This window comes from Sebastes umbrosus, chromosome 20 (assembly GCF_015220745.1).
Source record: "Sebastes umbrosus isolate fSebUmb1 chromosome 20, fSebUmb1.pri, whole genome shotgun sequence".
Lineage (NCBI taxonomy): Eukaryota > Metazoa > Chordata > Actinopteri > Perciformes > Sebastidae > Sebastes > Sebastes umbrosus.
The window spans coordinates 11,491,905-11,507,612 of NC_051288.1; the positions used below are offsets into that span (position 1 = coordinate 11,491,905).

At 42.0% G+C, this 15,708-nt stretch overlaps 2 protein-coding genes across 6 annotated transcripts in view; both read left to right on the plus strand.

The window, feature by feature from the left end:
* The window catches only part of LOC119479394 (SH3 and multiple ankyrin repeat domains protein 1-like), a 62,966-nt gene extending 59,598 nt beyond the window's left edge, over positions 1-3,368 (plus strand). For all 4 annotated transcript variants that reach the window (XM_037754932.1, XM_037754929.1, XM_037754930.1 and 1 more), the window contains exons 28-29: positions 27-926; positions 1,220-3,368. In XM_037754932.1, coding sequence (XP_037610860.1) covers positions 27-926; positions 1,220-1,271 — 952 coding nt within the window. In that variant the 3' untranslated portion in view covers positions 1,272-3,368. The remainder of the gene's footprint in view (positions 1-26; positions 927-1,219) is intronic.
* A 2,916-nt stretch (positions 3,369-6,284) lies between these two features.
* On the plus strand, positions 6,285-14,924 carry LOC119479555 (protein kinase C and casein kinase substrate in neurons 2 protein-like). 2 transcript variants are annotated; one of them, XM_037755313.1, is made up of 11 exons: positions 6,285-6,444; positions 6,575-6,767; positions 7,915-7,985; positions 8,122-8,278; positions 8,520-8,755; positions 10,245-10,400; positions 10,763-10,938; positions 11,027-11,147; positions 12,008-12,075; positions 12,205-12,284; positions 14,155-14,924. In XM_037755313.1, exons 3-11 carry the CDS (start codon positions 7,929-7,931, stop codon positions 14,265-14,267), a joined length of 1,164 nt encoding a protein of 387 aa, XP_037611241.1. In that variant the 5' UTR covers positions 6,285-6,444; positions 6,575-6,767; positions 7,915-7,928; the 3' UTR covers positions 14,268-14,924. The 2 variants fall into 2 exon arrangements, with proteins under 2 accessions (XP_037611241.1, XP_037611242.1); XM_037755314.1 differs by lacking the exon at positions 6,575-6,767 and having other exon boundaries at positions 6,292-6,444.
* The last annotated feature ends 784 nt before the right edge of the window (positions 14,925-15,708 follow it).

Consider the following 15,708-nt stretch of genomic DNA (forward strand, 5'->3'; position numbering starts at 1 on the left):
AGTTTTGGTGTTTGTGTGTCTCTCAGGTATTCGGCAGATTACACCGATGTGTTTCACAGCCCCCCTTCGGGCCACTCCACCTCGCCTTTACCCACCTCCTCTCCGACGCATCGTCAGATCCTGACACCAAATCTGACCGCCACCCCTTCTATCTCCCCTTCCGCCCAAGTCCCAGCTCAGCGCAACTGGACTCGGTCCCCGTCCCCACAGATGCCCACCTCCCCAGTTCTCGGACACCCTCCCCACTCCCCGACCTACTGTCCGTACCCGACGTCACCGAAGCATCATCGGTCCAAGTTGCGCAGGCAGACTTTTGATTTTCAGTGCAGCCCCACTAAGGAGATGCGGTCTTCAGTCTCACGGCGGCGGGCTCCCAGCCCTCTTATCTATAACACTGAACAGCCGAACCCCACCCCTCCCAGACCTTCCTCTCTCCCCATCCTTCCCAGTACACCTGTCTACAACAACCCCTTCGATTTCCCCGGGCCCCTCACTCCTCCTTCGCCTGGCCTCCCTCTGGGAGATCCCTACAAGACTTCAACTCCTCCGCTGTTCTCCCCATCTGGTATCCCAAGCGCAAACCCCCTTCTTGTCTCCCGCTCTCTCTCCCCCACCCATTTTTTCTCTGGAGCCTCCTCCCCCATACACTTGCCCCCCAGCCCATCCTGCCTCAATTATCCCCATCTCACCCCTCCTCCACCAGCCAAACCCTTCGCCGTCAAGCCCCTGCCCTACTGGACCAAGTACGACGTGGCCGACTGGCTGGCCTACCTAAACCTGGGCGAACACAGAGAGCGTTTTATAGACAATGAGATAGACGGATCACATCTGCCTTCGCTCACCAAGGATGACTTCTTGGACCTAGGGGTGACGCGCGTGGGACACCGAATGAACATCGAGAGGGCGCTGAAGAAACTCACTGACAGGTGAGGGAGGACTTATAGACTCTGGAACACGTAGAGGCAACGGGGTCAAAGGTCAAAAAAAAAAAGGAAGCACCGGATGGTGAAGGAAAGTCAAAGTGTCTCCTTCCTTCCATAATTTAGCTGGGCCATCCCCTTTCTTTAGTAGATGCATATAATTTGATAAGTTATCTCATCTTCCCTCCCTCCATTTTTCTCTTTATTAACCTGTCTTATCAACCCTATTAAGTTTGCTCCGTCTTTATTTCATTTCCGCCCATTCTTATTCTTTGATTTGCCCCCTCTTCTCTCCCCAGGCGGCTCTCCTCTCCTTTGTATGTCACTACTTCTCCCCGAGACACAGACTGAGAGAGTGAAGGGGTGATTCAGAGATGAAAAGAAAGAGAAAGAGAAACACATTGACAAAGATGGGACTATAACAGAAGATGTGCACATCACAGAAGAACAGCGGACATCAACAGGTTGTGTTTAACTAAGACTTAAGGGCTGGATGTGTGGGGGAGGGAGGGAGTGTTTTCTTGCTATTTTGCCACACATTTAGAGAATACTGTTTGTGGAATGACTTTTGGTCAAGAAAGGGTATGAGGAAGTCAAGATTATCACATGAAAGTGACGCTCTTCACCTGAAAATAGACTTTAAAACTTTTGATTGACAGGCATTTAATTAACACACCGTTTTGTGCTGTAAAAGACAAACACTCATATTCTCACACACACTGACAGATGGATTCTCACACACCATCTGCTGCTTTAGCAGCACTGAGAAAACTTCAGTCTGAGTTCAAAGAAAAGTTGAAGAGTTGCTGCTTAAAGGGTGAACCCCCAAAAAACATGTTCCTGATTGTGGCTGAGCCAGAAACTCTGGGGAAAACAGTCGCATCCTGACATCAGTTTTGTAGCTTTAAGCAGATCAGAGTATCAAACGGAAGTCAGATTTGTTTGTAAATGATGATAGAAGAAAATGGTAGACAACAATAGTATTCTTTTTTTATATATATTTGCCATATTCCCCCAAAGGATGCCCCAATAAGCTTTGTATGTGTGTACTTTGCGAGCACTAGATATATCTTACATGTTAAACGGGATTCACTATTAGTAGAACCATATGTTTTGTACGAAGTGCCGATCGCAATCATTCATTTCAAACTGGTCAGGGTATTTATAACTGTTGAATTGAAGTTGTGCTTAATGAGGAGTATTGAGAAGATATTGTTGTGAAATGACCTTTTATTATTTTTCTGATTATTCTATAGAAAGGAGGGGATATATATCTATATATCTATATATAGATATATATAGATATATAGATATAAATGAGGGGAACTGAAAAGGGTTTGCATGTCATTTCAAACTGCAAATCATCTTCTACTGGTGTTTATGGCCATATAGCACAGGTCAAGGGATGGGATCCGTCCTCTTTGATGCCATAATGTTGACCGCTCTCTCTCACACAGCAGGTGCAGTGATCAAAAAGGGCTTTTTTACTGCTTCTCTTGTCTGCCTGACTTCCTCAACCTTCAGCCTCTGCGAGTCCGTGTGTCTGATTTTTGTGCGCGAGTGTTCGTCAGCCTGCGTTGGTGGCCAAATGCTTTCCCTTGACCTACACCTTTCTCTTTCTAATGCCTTTTTCCAAAACATATTTATAATGGTCAGAAAACATTTTTTTTTTTTCTCACTAGTTGACAATCCCAAACGTTTCCCCGTTCCACACCTCAAACAGAAACACCCACTTTTCAAAAGGTTTTTTCAGCGTGATAAAGTAAATACTGTATTTGTCGCGTATAGAGACGAACATGAACGCCCTGGATATTTTTTAAACACGCCAGTTTAGCCATTCCTCCTGCAGTGAATTCAACTGTAAGGCAAAAAACACATCATTTATAGATCTATATGTAATGATGATGATGACAATGATAAAATATATAGTATAATAAAGATAATAATTTTAAGTATGTAAACATTTTTAAGAATCTCCGTCTTCCAAATAGTGTGGACAAATTCTTTGAAGCTTTGTTTCGTTTTTTGTTTAATTTTGGGATTTCTGTAAATGCTTTCTATACTGCTCGCCCTGTGGTGACCCCAGTGAAGCTGACACACGTTAGTTAATGCGTATTCTCTCTGTGTGAGTTTAAAAGTTATGACTGTGTATTCTCATGCTGAGTTGCCTCAATGCTATCTCATGATGGACTTTTCTGAGAAGTGAAAGGACTGAGCAGTAGTGTAGAAAGCATTACGTACTATGATTTAAAAGAGTATTTTAGGTCTAGTGAAATGCATAATGAATATGACTACATACAGTATGAGCATAAATATGCAGAGATAAAAGGTATATATATAAATATCTATATAAATAAAGTTTTGCTTTAAATAAAATAAAGTCTATACTGATAAACAATATGATAGAGGTACAACTAAGGTGTTGAAATAAATGCTAAAAACAAACTACGGCCCTGTCGTGATTCTCATTTCTCCTTGGGTTCCCTCTTCTGACAGATTCACATAATGATCCAATTTAAAGTGCTGTGTTTGAATTGAGTCATTTGGCAGCGGCTCGTCTCAGCCCTGCGGTGGTTGAGCACAACATTGTTTTCAGGTCCAGGATTATATTCCCATCAGGATCGGTGAGCTAATAGGACAAAAGAGTTGAGCTCACGGGGAGGGAGAAGATGAGATGGTTTAATTCAAAGCAAGCAGTGGCTGCATTCATGCAGCAAACCCAAAGACGCCTGTAAGGCATGAAAAACAATGGAAAAAAGAACTTGAAAGGAGACGAATGGGAGATTGTTCGCCAGCATGGTGGTCAGAGTAAGGTTCACGGTAGAAAATTGTATATGTAATGCTGTTGTGTTTTAAAGTTTGTGCCAGTTGTCCAGGTTGCCCCTTCTTTGTGTTTCTCTAACTGGAGTCTGCTCATGGTTAGCTAAATTACAGATGTCAGGGATTGTTTTTCTCTGTGGGGATGAAGCCACAAGCAGCCCATTTTTCTTCTCACAGAAAAACAAAGGAGGGATGTTCCTTCATTTAGTGTTATGACGACGGTGTTGGAGAACGTTCTCTAACATGTTGGTCCAAAATCTCCCAACGGTGTCCATTTGGGTTAAGATCTGCTGACTGCACAGGCCACAGCATGTCATCATCAAGCAACTGCTTTTATTATGTTGTTTCACTCAGTTACTCAGGTTTTTCCTTTAATTTGTCACACATCTGTATTTTCAATGGATGCTGTTCACATGTGTAGACTGTGATTCTGGAAATGAATGCTACTAATTTTGAAATGTAATTTTCCGATGATGTGAGAAACACAAACACCTCTACAGAGCGCTGAAGGGATGACGTATTTTTTTGTAGGCCAACCTGGAAGTTAGCATCACACTGGTTCCCTCAACAAAAAGCCAATGGGATTTTTCTATTGGGTTTTGCATTATTGCAGAAAATGAGCTCTGTGGCAAACACACGTTTATTGTACTTACCCAATTTTTGAAGCACAAATGCAATCGCCGGAAATAAAAAGCTAACGTTAGACTATAAACGAACTACACCACGGTCGCATGTCTCATTTAGCCACTTGTTAGCAACCGCCTTTTTAAAGACACATAAAAGCTTAAAAATCCATGAGAGGGATAATTTATGACGTATTTTATGTCGTAGAACAAAACTTTAAAATGTCTTAAGCTCGTGTTAACCACATACCTTATTTCCGGCATCTAACTAGAAACCCATTCAAAAAACTCATCAACTTCCAAACGAGGGAACCGGAAGTGCTCAAATGTGCTTACTCATTTCTGTTTTTTTTTTTACTCATTCCCGTAGCACTCTATTGTAGTGAGACAAAATCTCAAAACGAGGGCATGTGAAGCAGAAACTGACTAGATACCACTAGTGAGTACGTGAGGAAATACATTTTGTAAACTGGGTGAATCGGCCCTTTAATGTCACCTCACATCCCCTGGAGGAATCTCTTAACGGGACAAATTGCAATCCTCAAAGACATGTCTCCTGAGTTAAGTTTAGTTTAAATTGTGAGAAGGGAGACATTAAATAGCATATGCTGGAACTACAAACAGTCATGGATGACAAACTGATGTCCATTACTTACAGTATTTTCATTGTGGTACTCGATGTTAAAAGAATGAAGATGCAGACGCATCATACTATTAACAAACCAATTAAATTAATACCTACATTTTCATTATTAAACTCAGAACTCTTTTTAAAAAGTATAATGGTAAACTTACACTTTAATATTTGATGGCAACTTATTCCATAGAGCACGTACCAAAGTTGATTTTAAAGGGGAACTACGCCCATTTTCAAAATTCATACATGTTATTCCTATAGTCTAAGACAGTCCAAAAATATTAGTAAACATGAACAATTCTGTCTCAAATCCAAAAACTAGAGTGCTCAAACTTGTGATGTCATAAAGTCTGGAGCTGCTCCATTGACGATGAATCGGGAGAGATGTTATAGATGACACCGAGAGCACCCATGGGAATGATCTGAGTATATGGGAACATGTTCTGTTTTAAAACCGAGAAAACTACAATATAATAAAGCTCATTTGGGTATAAAAGAGAAAACAAACATTCAGTTGATCCACAAAATCAGCCTCCCATTCATTGTCTATGGAGCAGCTCCAGACTTTATACTCTATGACATCACAAGTTTGAGACTAACTTTTCTTGTTTCTGGCTTTGAGAGAGAGCAGCTCATGTTCACTAATATTGATTGAACTTTCATAGACCATAGAAATAACATATTAAAATTCATAATTTAGGTGGTGTTCCCCTTTAAAGCTCTGCAACCACAAGTGGGAAACAATATCTCTTTTATGGTGGGTGGTGAATGGTCATTTGAGATACTCTGGCTCTGCATAAGCTGTTAAGAGTTAGTGGCTGTTTGAAAAGTCTAATAATAAACAGCATTTAGCTCAAAACGACTGAAACCAGATAGAGGCAGCAGTAAATGAAGTGTAACTCTGGTGTTCTCCTTTAACTTCTGGCTGACATCCAGAGGAGTAAAAAACCCCACAATAAGTAAACAGTGTGTTTGTGAACATGCTGCATATACTGTCCTCCCTTTGACACTCTTTCTAGGCCTGACCACACAGAGAATGGCAGGTCACAAAGGGGCACACGAGGCTAATGTGGCGGTTCACAGGACACCCCCACCCCCGCAGTCACACATACTCACTAATAAGCTCACATGACTCTGTGCCACGCTGACACGTTTCTGTGATCGGCGAACTGTCAAAATGAAGGTTCAGCATCTCATTAGCACCATATTGAGAGAGACAGAGGGAGGGACTGGCATGGAGAGAAGGAGGGGGGATTCTTCCAGCTGTTTCTTTTTTCTAATAGCAGAGTGGAGAGAAAGTGAGAGTCAAAGAGCGAAACAGCCTGATAGGGAGTGAAGCCAGTGAGTTAGAGAAAGCAGAGGATGGGGTTAAAGTAGGGGACAGAAGGAGAAGAAGAGTTCATGACTGTGAACTAGAAGCTGACAGAGGAGGAGAGCCAGAAAGGTAAGTTTCTTCCTCTCTCTCACTCTCTGTTTTGCCCTGAAGCCAATTAGCAGCAGAGTGACTATCATGCAAATACTCTGATTTGTTTAATTTTGCTTGCATTGTCTCGGTGTTTCACGCCCACTTTCAGATCAACAACGTGTGTGTGTAACTTTAAGTGCCAAGGGAAAACTGGGTCAGTAAGAGAGCATGTGTTAGAGGAGGAGAGGCACACTGGGAGAAGGGGGGAGACGGACAGAGAAATGGAGAGAAAAGCCTCAGCAGCCCTTGAACTACAGTAACAAGTGGTCACTTGAGTAATCATTGGTGATTCAGAGAGAAATGTAAGTGCTCCCAGGCATGACTGCTCTGTTGCCACTTCTTGCTTCTTACTGGCTTTGTAGGGTTTTTTATAGCATTAAAAATACTTTGATATGAATGCTGCTGTGTGATAAAAGTTTCAAACCTCCTCATTTCCTCTGCATGGATAAGAACAGAAAGTCAAAAATAAAGTGAAGCCGAGGCCTTCAGGGACTCCCTTCCATGTTTCCGCTTCTCATAGCAACTGGAAGAAAATAATGAAATAACATGATAATACACGCGTTAACACCAGCAAGCTGAGAGGAAAGAAAGTCCTACATGACTCTCTCCGTCATGCTCGGTCTTGTGATGAGGTGTGGTTAGTCACTTTCATATTACTCAGCCAGCAATGTGTCAATGTGTTACCCAGACAGAAATAGGCCTGTGTCCCTTTGCGTGTTTGTGCATGCATGCATCTCAGTTTCTTTTGTTCAATCTCCCCATATGTATCGCTTGTGCTTCGCTTTTACACGTTGTGTTGCAAAAAAAAAAAAAGTCTGCTATTTGGACAGTTCATTCCTTTTTAAATCCTGCATTCCTGTTTGTTTGCCAAAGCTTCTTCAAAAATCTTGCACTTGCGGTCACGATATCCGAATCGAATGGCGGAGAGGGAGACAGTTGGTTCTGATAGGCCTTGTATTAGTCAGAGCAAAAGGGAAAGATGACCTTTCCGTGCTGTTTATTTTGGGAAGGCAACAGGAAGAATGCCGGAGCAGCTGTTCTATTCCTACTGGCAGATCCCACCCCTGTGAATTCCAGTCTGCCACTGCACGACACTCCCCTTACCCAGCCAGGGGGGCTTCTTGGATGTATCCGAGCACTGTACAGTGTAAATAACACCTCGTCAGAATCCTCAAAGTTGTTATGGCAATAAGTTCTGCAACACACACGCACACATACACTGTAAGGTTTCAGCCGCCAATCAGACTTCCAGGAAGAACGGCTGTGTTTATGAGGAAGTCTACCTGCTGTATCTGCACAATACTCCGTGTAGACGTCCAACCTGTTGCATGGTAATCAATGTCACCTGTCTGCCAAGAAAAGCTCCCTTCCCTCACTCGTTCTGCATCTCAACCAGTCGAGCAAGTCTCTCGTGTAACACAAACAGCTATCTCTTGCTTTCTGACACAGACAAGTTGCCAATAATGGCGAGCCTTCCCAAAGAGCCGCCCGAGGATGCCAAGAGACAGAGCTTCTGGATGGTGAGGATTCTATTTTATGATCAAATCTACCACCCTAGGAATAGCTAGTTAATCCGAAAACAGTGCTCATGTGTGTGTGTGTGAATGTACAGGCCTGTTATTCTTTACATACTATCACTACTTTTCCTCTACTCAGCCGGGGAACTATGTGCGCACAGTGCACCGAACCGAGCAGTCCTTCCAGGCCTGCAACGACATTGTGGCCTGCTTCACGGAGAGAGCAAAGGTAGAAAAGCAGTACGCCCAGCAGCTCAGCCAGTGGAGCAGCAAGTGGAAGACCATAGTGGATTCAAGTAAGTATGAGAAGCTGCATAATGGGGGAGCCTAAAAACAGAGAACATTGCAACATGCCTTTTTGATCACCTCAGCTGTCATCAAGCTAAAATTACCGCTTGATTCTTATTAAATCGTTGCATCTGTGCTCGTTTGAAACTTTACAAATGGGGGTCGTTATTTCTCTTTTGGTTCCATGACTCAACCTCCGTGCGATGTGTAATGTCATTCCTCAGTCTGTCTTTCCTTCTCCTTCCCCAGGGCCACTTTATGGCTCCCTCATGAGGGCGTGGCAATGCTTCTTCTCGTCCACCGAGCGTTTGTCCACCCTCCACAACTCCATCTCCCAGTCGCTCATGGCGGAGGAAGGGGGCCGGGTGAAGACCTGGCAGAAGGAGACATTTCCAAAGAGAATCTTCTGTGGGTTCAGGGAGAGCCACGACAACAACACAAGTTTTTCTCGTGCGCAGAAACCCTGGTCCAAAAAGCTGGTGAAGGTGTGTGGGTGTGTCTGCTTGTGATGGTGGTTATAAGTAGTAAGTTATAGTTTGACTCAAAATCTTTACTCCACTCTTTAGTCTGGTATAGAGAGGTGAAGTCCCACCTCTTCCGGTGTGCCCCATATGGGACCTTACTTTGGAATAAAAATATCTACGGTAGTCAACGGTGAGAGACAAATCATTTTTTGATCCCATTTGAATTGTGGCATTAATTACAAAGAGAAAGAATTCACAAGACCTGTTGCTCTTGTGAGTTCATCCCAGTACGAAACACACAGGCATCGTAGCTTCAGCGAGAGAGACGTCACTTATGTGACTTTTTGGTGTGTAGTATTTCTAATTCCATATTTTTACACTCAGACACTTCAGCAGTTTTACGACAAAATGTGTCTTTCTTGACTTGCAAAATTATCTTTTAAATTGACAAACATCATATGTGTGATTCATGGCGCAATTCAAATGGGATCAAAAATGATTTGTCGCTCGCCCGTTGACTACCGTTCATATTTTTGCCTCTCTATAGAGGAACAAAATGCTCTTACTTGTTTGTATTTCTTTAAACCAATCACAACCATCTTGGGCGACACTAAGCCCAGGATGCAGCGATGGTCCCCTCACAAAATGCTGCAGATATCAGAAGGAGAGGGGGAATGATGGCTGAAATAGGCGGCCAATGGCAGGCTTATACCCACAGTCTACATCTGTGGGTATAGAGTCAGACAGGTGTATTAACAACATGTTGCAGTATAGTATGTTTTGGCTTATTTGGCTCTGGGTTGTCACTACGTTTTTGGTACAAATCCAGCAAATGAGATATCACCATTGTTTCCATTCTTTGTGCCAAACTAAGCTAACTATCTCCTCGTCCAACCCGGTCACCATAAAAGGCGTGTGAATCACACGATAATGCACAAGGCAAAAGCGTGTAATACTGTATATAACGCTGTTCTTGCTTTAGGCGTGTCATTTGTATGCCATGTAGTCTGTACTGACTGTAATGTAGCCTAAATGCATCCGCATAACTACGCTCAGAGCTAGTAACTTAGAATAAAAAGAGAAAAGAGAAAGACTGCTTATATTGGGTGGTAAGGGAGGTGGATGGGTCCAACAAACACAGGACTTTCAACCAGGAGACTGTTATTTGAGACCGGAGTTTTGTTTTGTAAGCTATGTTACCGTCGTTTGTGACGTGTTTTTTTTAGTTGTGACGTGTTTTCCGTACTTATGTGGCTTTGTTTCTGTAAATATTGTACTTACTTTATGTACTTATTTTAAGGCCAACCATGATGTTTTTCCTAAACCTAACTAAGTGGTTTTGTGGCCTAAACTCCGTGTAATATTCACGCTTTGGCGAGGCAAAACATGGCACTGACACGCTATCCTCTGGTGGACAGGCGGAGTTGCTTGGCCATAACTTCATATTTAACTTCAACAAACTTTTCCTTTAAGTAAATAATATGCATGTGTATGAATGTGTATCCAACAGCTGGAGAAGACCCGAGTTGCATATCACAAGTCCTGTCAGAGGGAGCAAGCAGCCCTGGACAAGGAGAAACAAGCAAACGAAAACACTGAGATTAGTCCAGAGAAAAAGCAGAAATTCACAGAGGCCAGAGAGAAGGTCACAGAGGAGAAAGAAAAGGTGAGGATGGATGTTGACACACTGCACTCCAAGTACGTCATGAATAAGGGCTTCATTCACAGCACATTTAAATTCCTGATTCGCGACATGCCGAACACTTAAACTTGTTGCATTCCAACTAAGTTTTTCTTGGCCTGCTGCATGCAGTGATGCACTATCAACTCTAAACACAAGCCCCAGCCTTAAATTTCTGTCCCAAGCATTTCCCTTGTATGGAGATGTGTTATTGTTACACCGCTCAGTGTTTATGGAGCCCAGCATGGGAACGGTAAAGAGCACCAGATGATTTATACATTTTCGATCGTCCTCCATTAAAGAAACACAGTTTCTTCTTCTCATCATAAAACTGTTCTTGCCTGCAGAGTAGAGACAACTACGAGAAACTGCTAGAGGACGCGACATCCTACACGCCTCGCTACATGGAGGAGATGGAAGCCATTTTTGAAGCGTCGCAGGAGGAGGAGAGGAAGAGGATCAGCTTTCTGAAGCAGACCTTCCTCTCCATCCACAGACATCTTGACATCACCAACAACGAGAGGTGAGCAGACACCAGTTGACTGCAAAGTGTCAGTTAAGGGTTAATACAGAACAAGTGTTTATGTGTGTTTATTGTCTCCTTGTGTCAGTGTGAAGGCGGTGTACAGTGAACTCCACCACACTCTGATGGCCATCGAAGAGCAAGACGATCTCAAATGGTGGAAGAATCACCACGGTCCTGGCATGCCCACCGACTGGCCAAAGATTGATGTATGTTGAAAAGTTGCACTCAAATACATACAGGCACTCTCAGGAATTACAATAAACAATGGAATGATAAGTAAATGCAGTTTAGCAGAACAAGAAGGGGCTTTTTTTGGTCTTACATTAGAAACATCATGAACTAAAGGTGTCAATATCTAAAATGAAAGAGGACCTATATTATGCTCATTTTGTATACTTGTATTTGGGGTTTCTACTAGAACATGTTTACATGCTTTAATGTTCAAAAAACGCTTTATTTTTCTCATACCGGCTGTGCTGCAGCACCTCTTTTCACCTTCTGTCTGAAACGCTCTATTTTAGCTCCGCCCCCCCTCCCATAAAAGCCCAGTCTGCTCTGATTGGTCAACCGAACCAAACTCTTCGGACTCCGCTCCAGCTCCGCTCTAACTAGCTTTGTTTGAGGGCGTGCCAAACTAGCCGCTAGTCAGGTTTTATGCAAATGTGTTACTTGGTGACATCACCACGTTACGGAAGAAAAGGCAGGACTTCAATCAAGGCGTTTCAGGCAGCTCAGGAGCAGTGTTTCTGTGGGGGAGAGTAACTCCCTTTGGCGTGGACTTTGGGTTTTGTAACTTTGCAGACCTTCTACATGCACAAAAAACTATATAAGACGCTAAAGGAAAGGGAAAGAAACAAAAGCATAATAGGTCCTCTTTAATATTGTTGTTTTTGTGTGCAAACCTTGTTGTTTCAGTGTTTTTCTTTTTCTTCAACCTCAGTTAAAGAAATCCATGGTCTCACACATCGTGTAAATGATGTGAATATCTGCATAATCTTGCACTGCATTAATTGTAGCTGTTTTACTTGACCAAATTTGAACCCCAAACTTGTATCTTTTCCATCAGGAATGGGTCCCACCAGTAAAAAAGCTAAATAGAAAGAAGAGAGAAAAGCAACTAAAAGAGAGCCGACCGTAAGTTATCCAGTGTGGTGCTTTCAATATTTGATAACTAATTTAAAAAAAAAAGAGCAATGTATATTTCATTCCAAGTCATATTTATGTTTTTCTGACTGTTCAAACATCCATGTCTTCTCCTGTTAGTGTGATGATTGGGGGTGTGAAGGTGCGAGCTATGTACGACTACGTGGGAGAGGAGGGCGATGAGCTGTCCTTTAAAGCAGGTGACACATGAAGTGTGATGTGACGTCACTCAAATGTATTAGACTGTACTGTTATTCTCAGTGTTTTAAAGCTACAATAGGCTGTTTTTTTTATAACCACTTTAGCAGTATAAATCTGTGTGGGAAGAGAAATGTATCCCATCCCTCTAAAATGATGCAGACAGGCTGGTAAACGTACATGCGCTGTGTGCAGTTACAGTTACATGATATCTGGGTATTGAAGTTCAAATATAATGTTTTAAAGATGGGGTAGGCAGTTTATTTTTGGTGTCATTGGACAAAAGTCCCATAATAACCTTTCAACATATTGTTATTCAAGTGGTGCCCCAGGGTAGGCAGTTTTCTGGAAAAGGCAAAAATAACAGAATTTGAAAATCTCTGTCTTAAGCCCTTCTGCCAGGCGAGCATGGGGATATTCATACAGTAACCTGAAGGAGTACTAGTCATTCATTTCAAACATTTCAAATATTTTCTCTCTTTCTCTGAAACGCTTCACAGATATTGTCAGACTCTCTTTGATGTCCGTCTTCTTTTTTTGGGTTGCTTTTCAATGTAGGTAGTTGTTGCCAATGCTGGAATAGCATCTTTTCCTGCAGGATATTCCGCCGTTGAATCAGTGTTTCAACATCTGAAGGGACGTGCAGGCGCATCTGCCTTTCTATAACAGCCAATAGGAACGCTTGCTCTCTCTCAGAAATGACCTGTGGTTTGCCAAAGTCTCCCATCATGGGCTAGATTTTCTAAAGCCCATGATGGAGGTGCAGAAGTCTAGTTTTCTTTCTCTCAGAACACTTGAATTACAATATGCTGAAGGGTTATCGTGGAATTTCTGCCCAATGATGCCAAAAATAAAATTCCTACCCACTTTAAGGCCACTTCTTTATCAAAATCCAAGTTTTATCTTGCTGTATGAAAAACTCTAGTTTTGTGGCTATAATATCATTAACATCCTGCAAAAACAAAAATCCACACTCAAAATGTGCTTGAAGAGAGATAATTGAAAGTGCATTCATCTCTCATCTCTTTCATTCAGTTTGATAAAACATTAAAATCTTAATAGATTCCAAATAACCTGAAAGTACCATTTGCAAGGCTTCTGTAAGTTTTGTAGCCAGACTGGGCACACTCGCTAAAATTATATTTTTCAAACTAACATTTATTACATTATAATACCCGACTTATACTAAAAAAAACAACAATAGAATTACCGCCTCGTGGTTGTATGCCTCGGTCAACCAGTGAGGTTGCAGTTTACATCCTTGTCTGTCCAAAATGTCATCACTTCATCATTTTATCCTATTAGACTTTTGTGTGAAATTGTCCCAATTAGCATATGAGTTATGGCCAAAAATGTTTTTTTGAGGTCACAGTGACCTTGACTTTTGACCACCAAAATCTAATCAGGTCAATCCTTGAGTACAAGTGGATGTTTGTGCCAAATTTGAAGAAAGTTGCTCCAGGCGTTCCTGAGATGGAACCAAGAATGGAACGGGACGGATCAACCAACCCGAAAAACATAATGCCTCCGGTCACGGCTGTTCTGGCGTAAAGGCATAAAAAACGTTGGAAAATTGCACAGGCTTTGCATTTTAGAAAAGAATTGGGGGTTTAATTTAGAGCAGACATCTAGTGGCCCAAATAGGAACAACATCTTATGGCATTTTTGCAATGGCTTTAACATGGAGTTGTTCTGATTGAATGTACAAACAATGTTCAATGTGTAAAATAATAAGTAAGTTGGCCAGATAGAAACTCACATAAGGTCGGTTTGTAGTACTTTAAAGTCAAAGTAAACTTAAAGTGACTTACTTTATTAAAACAGCGTTTTTTAATATGTTGATTAACAGACTTGTAATTTCTGTGATCCCAGGTGATGTGTTCCTGAAGGTCGAGGAGGAGGACGACCAGGGCTGGTGTCGAGGAGTCCTGACCGGAGGGAGGGAGGGCTTCTATCCAGCAAATTACGTTGAAGTCGCAGAGTGACGTCACCCAGTCTAATATACTATGTCCTAAACTTATTTCTCACGAAGAGTTCGTTTCTAAATCTTCTAAAGGAAACATGTATTATTATAATATATCGTAACACAGATTTAATCTGTTCCCAGCCATTTTTGAAATGTAAAATTTAAAAAGGCCTTAATATTCTAACCTACTTTGGTTTGAGTACTTCTGCAATAGGAATTAACTTATCAAAGACTAAATGAGCTGTTTGTGCAGGAGCTGAATGTGTATATGTGTGAGTGTGTACGTGTGTTTGCATGCATGCGTGCACGTTAAGACGAAACAAAAGTGAACAAGAGAGAATATTTATTTACTGCCGTCATGTCTGAGTCATTAGGTCACTGTAGTGAAGATAGCTGATAATGAGGTTGACCCAGGCACAGGTTTACAATGATGGCAACACACAAGGTTAATGTTTACTTAATAAGTATTATGTCGAGGCAAACAAAAGTTACTTTGACTGAGGGAATGGATTTTCAAAATAAAAGTCATTGTATTGCCTCCAATCCATCTTGTTGACGATGTTTTGTTGCCATAGCTGTGAGCTGTGTTGGTCCGTAGATGGTAATGTGGATCAGTTGGTTGGCCCACCATTTTGGACTGAACTATATAAACAACTATCAAATGGATCAACCATCATGGCTGTAGACTCAGTCTTGTGAAATTCTACAATTCTATAATTTCATATATCAGACGCTTTTGTCCAAAGCGACTTACATCATAGGAGGGAACAACGTGAGTAAGTGCCAACAACAGCTTCAAGTCCGATCGGACACAGGCAGTGCACAGGGTGTATAGTAGCAGATTGTTTTTTAAATTTTCATTTTTTAAGACAAACAACACTAAATACAAAAAAACACATAAAAAGCAAAAACATACCTGTGTGAATATGTGCCATCATTTTCAAATAAATTTCAAATATTTCAATTGTATATCATGTTTTCTATTGTTATTTATTTTGCGATCAGGTATTTCATTGTACATATATACATTTAATTACATGAATCAAACAGAGACCTAGCTGATTGCTTCCATACGGCTCTCAACATGGCAACGGCTGAGCTGGCGGCTAGCAGCTAATGGTGCTAACAGCACAAACAATGGTAAAAGTGCTGAGAGAGCTAACAGTGTGTACCCATGAGGGGGAACCGGAGGGCGGGCGTTACGCTTCTGCAACGTTGCCGTGGGTCGGGACGGCGTTATCAGCAATACACGCCGTATGAGCGCAGTGTAGAGCGGCGGCGATTAGCTAGTCGGTGGGGCACATACACAGGGACTCACATGCACTAACATGCATGTGTGGCCGGGCTGGCTACGTAAACAAAGCACAGAGAAGCTTGGATTACAACACACATAGAGGGAGAGAGACTTCTCTGCTCAGGTAGACATTACTCCTCTTTACATAGCAAATAGTTATTGCTGC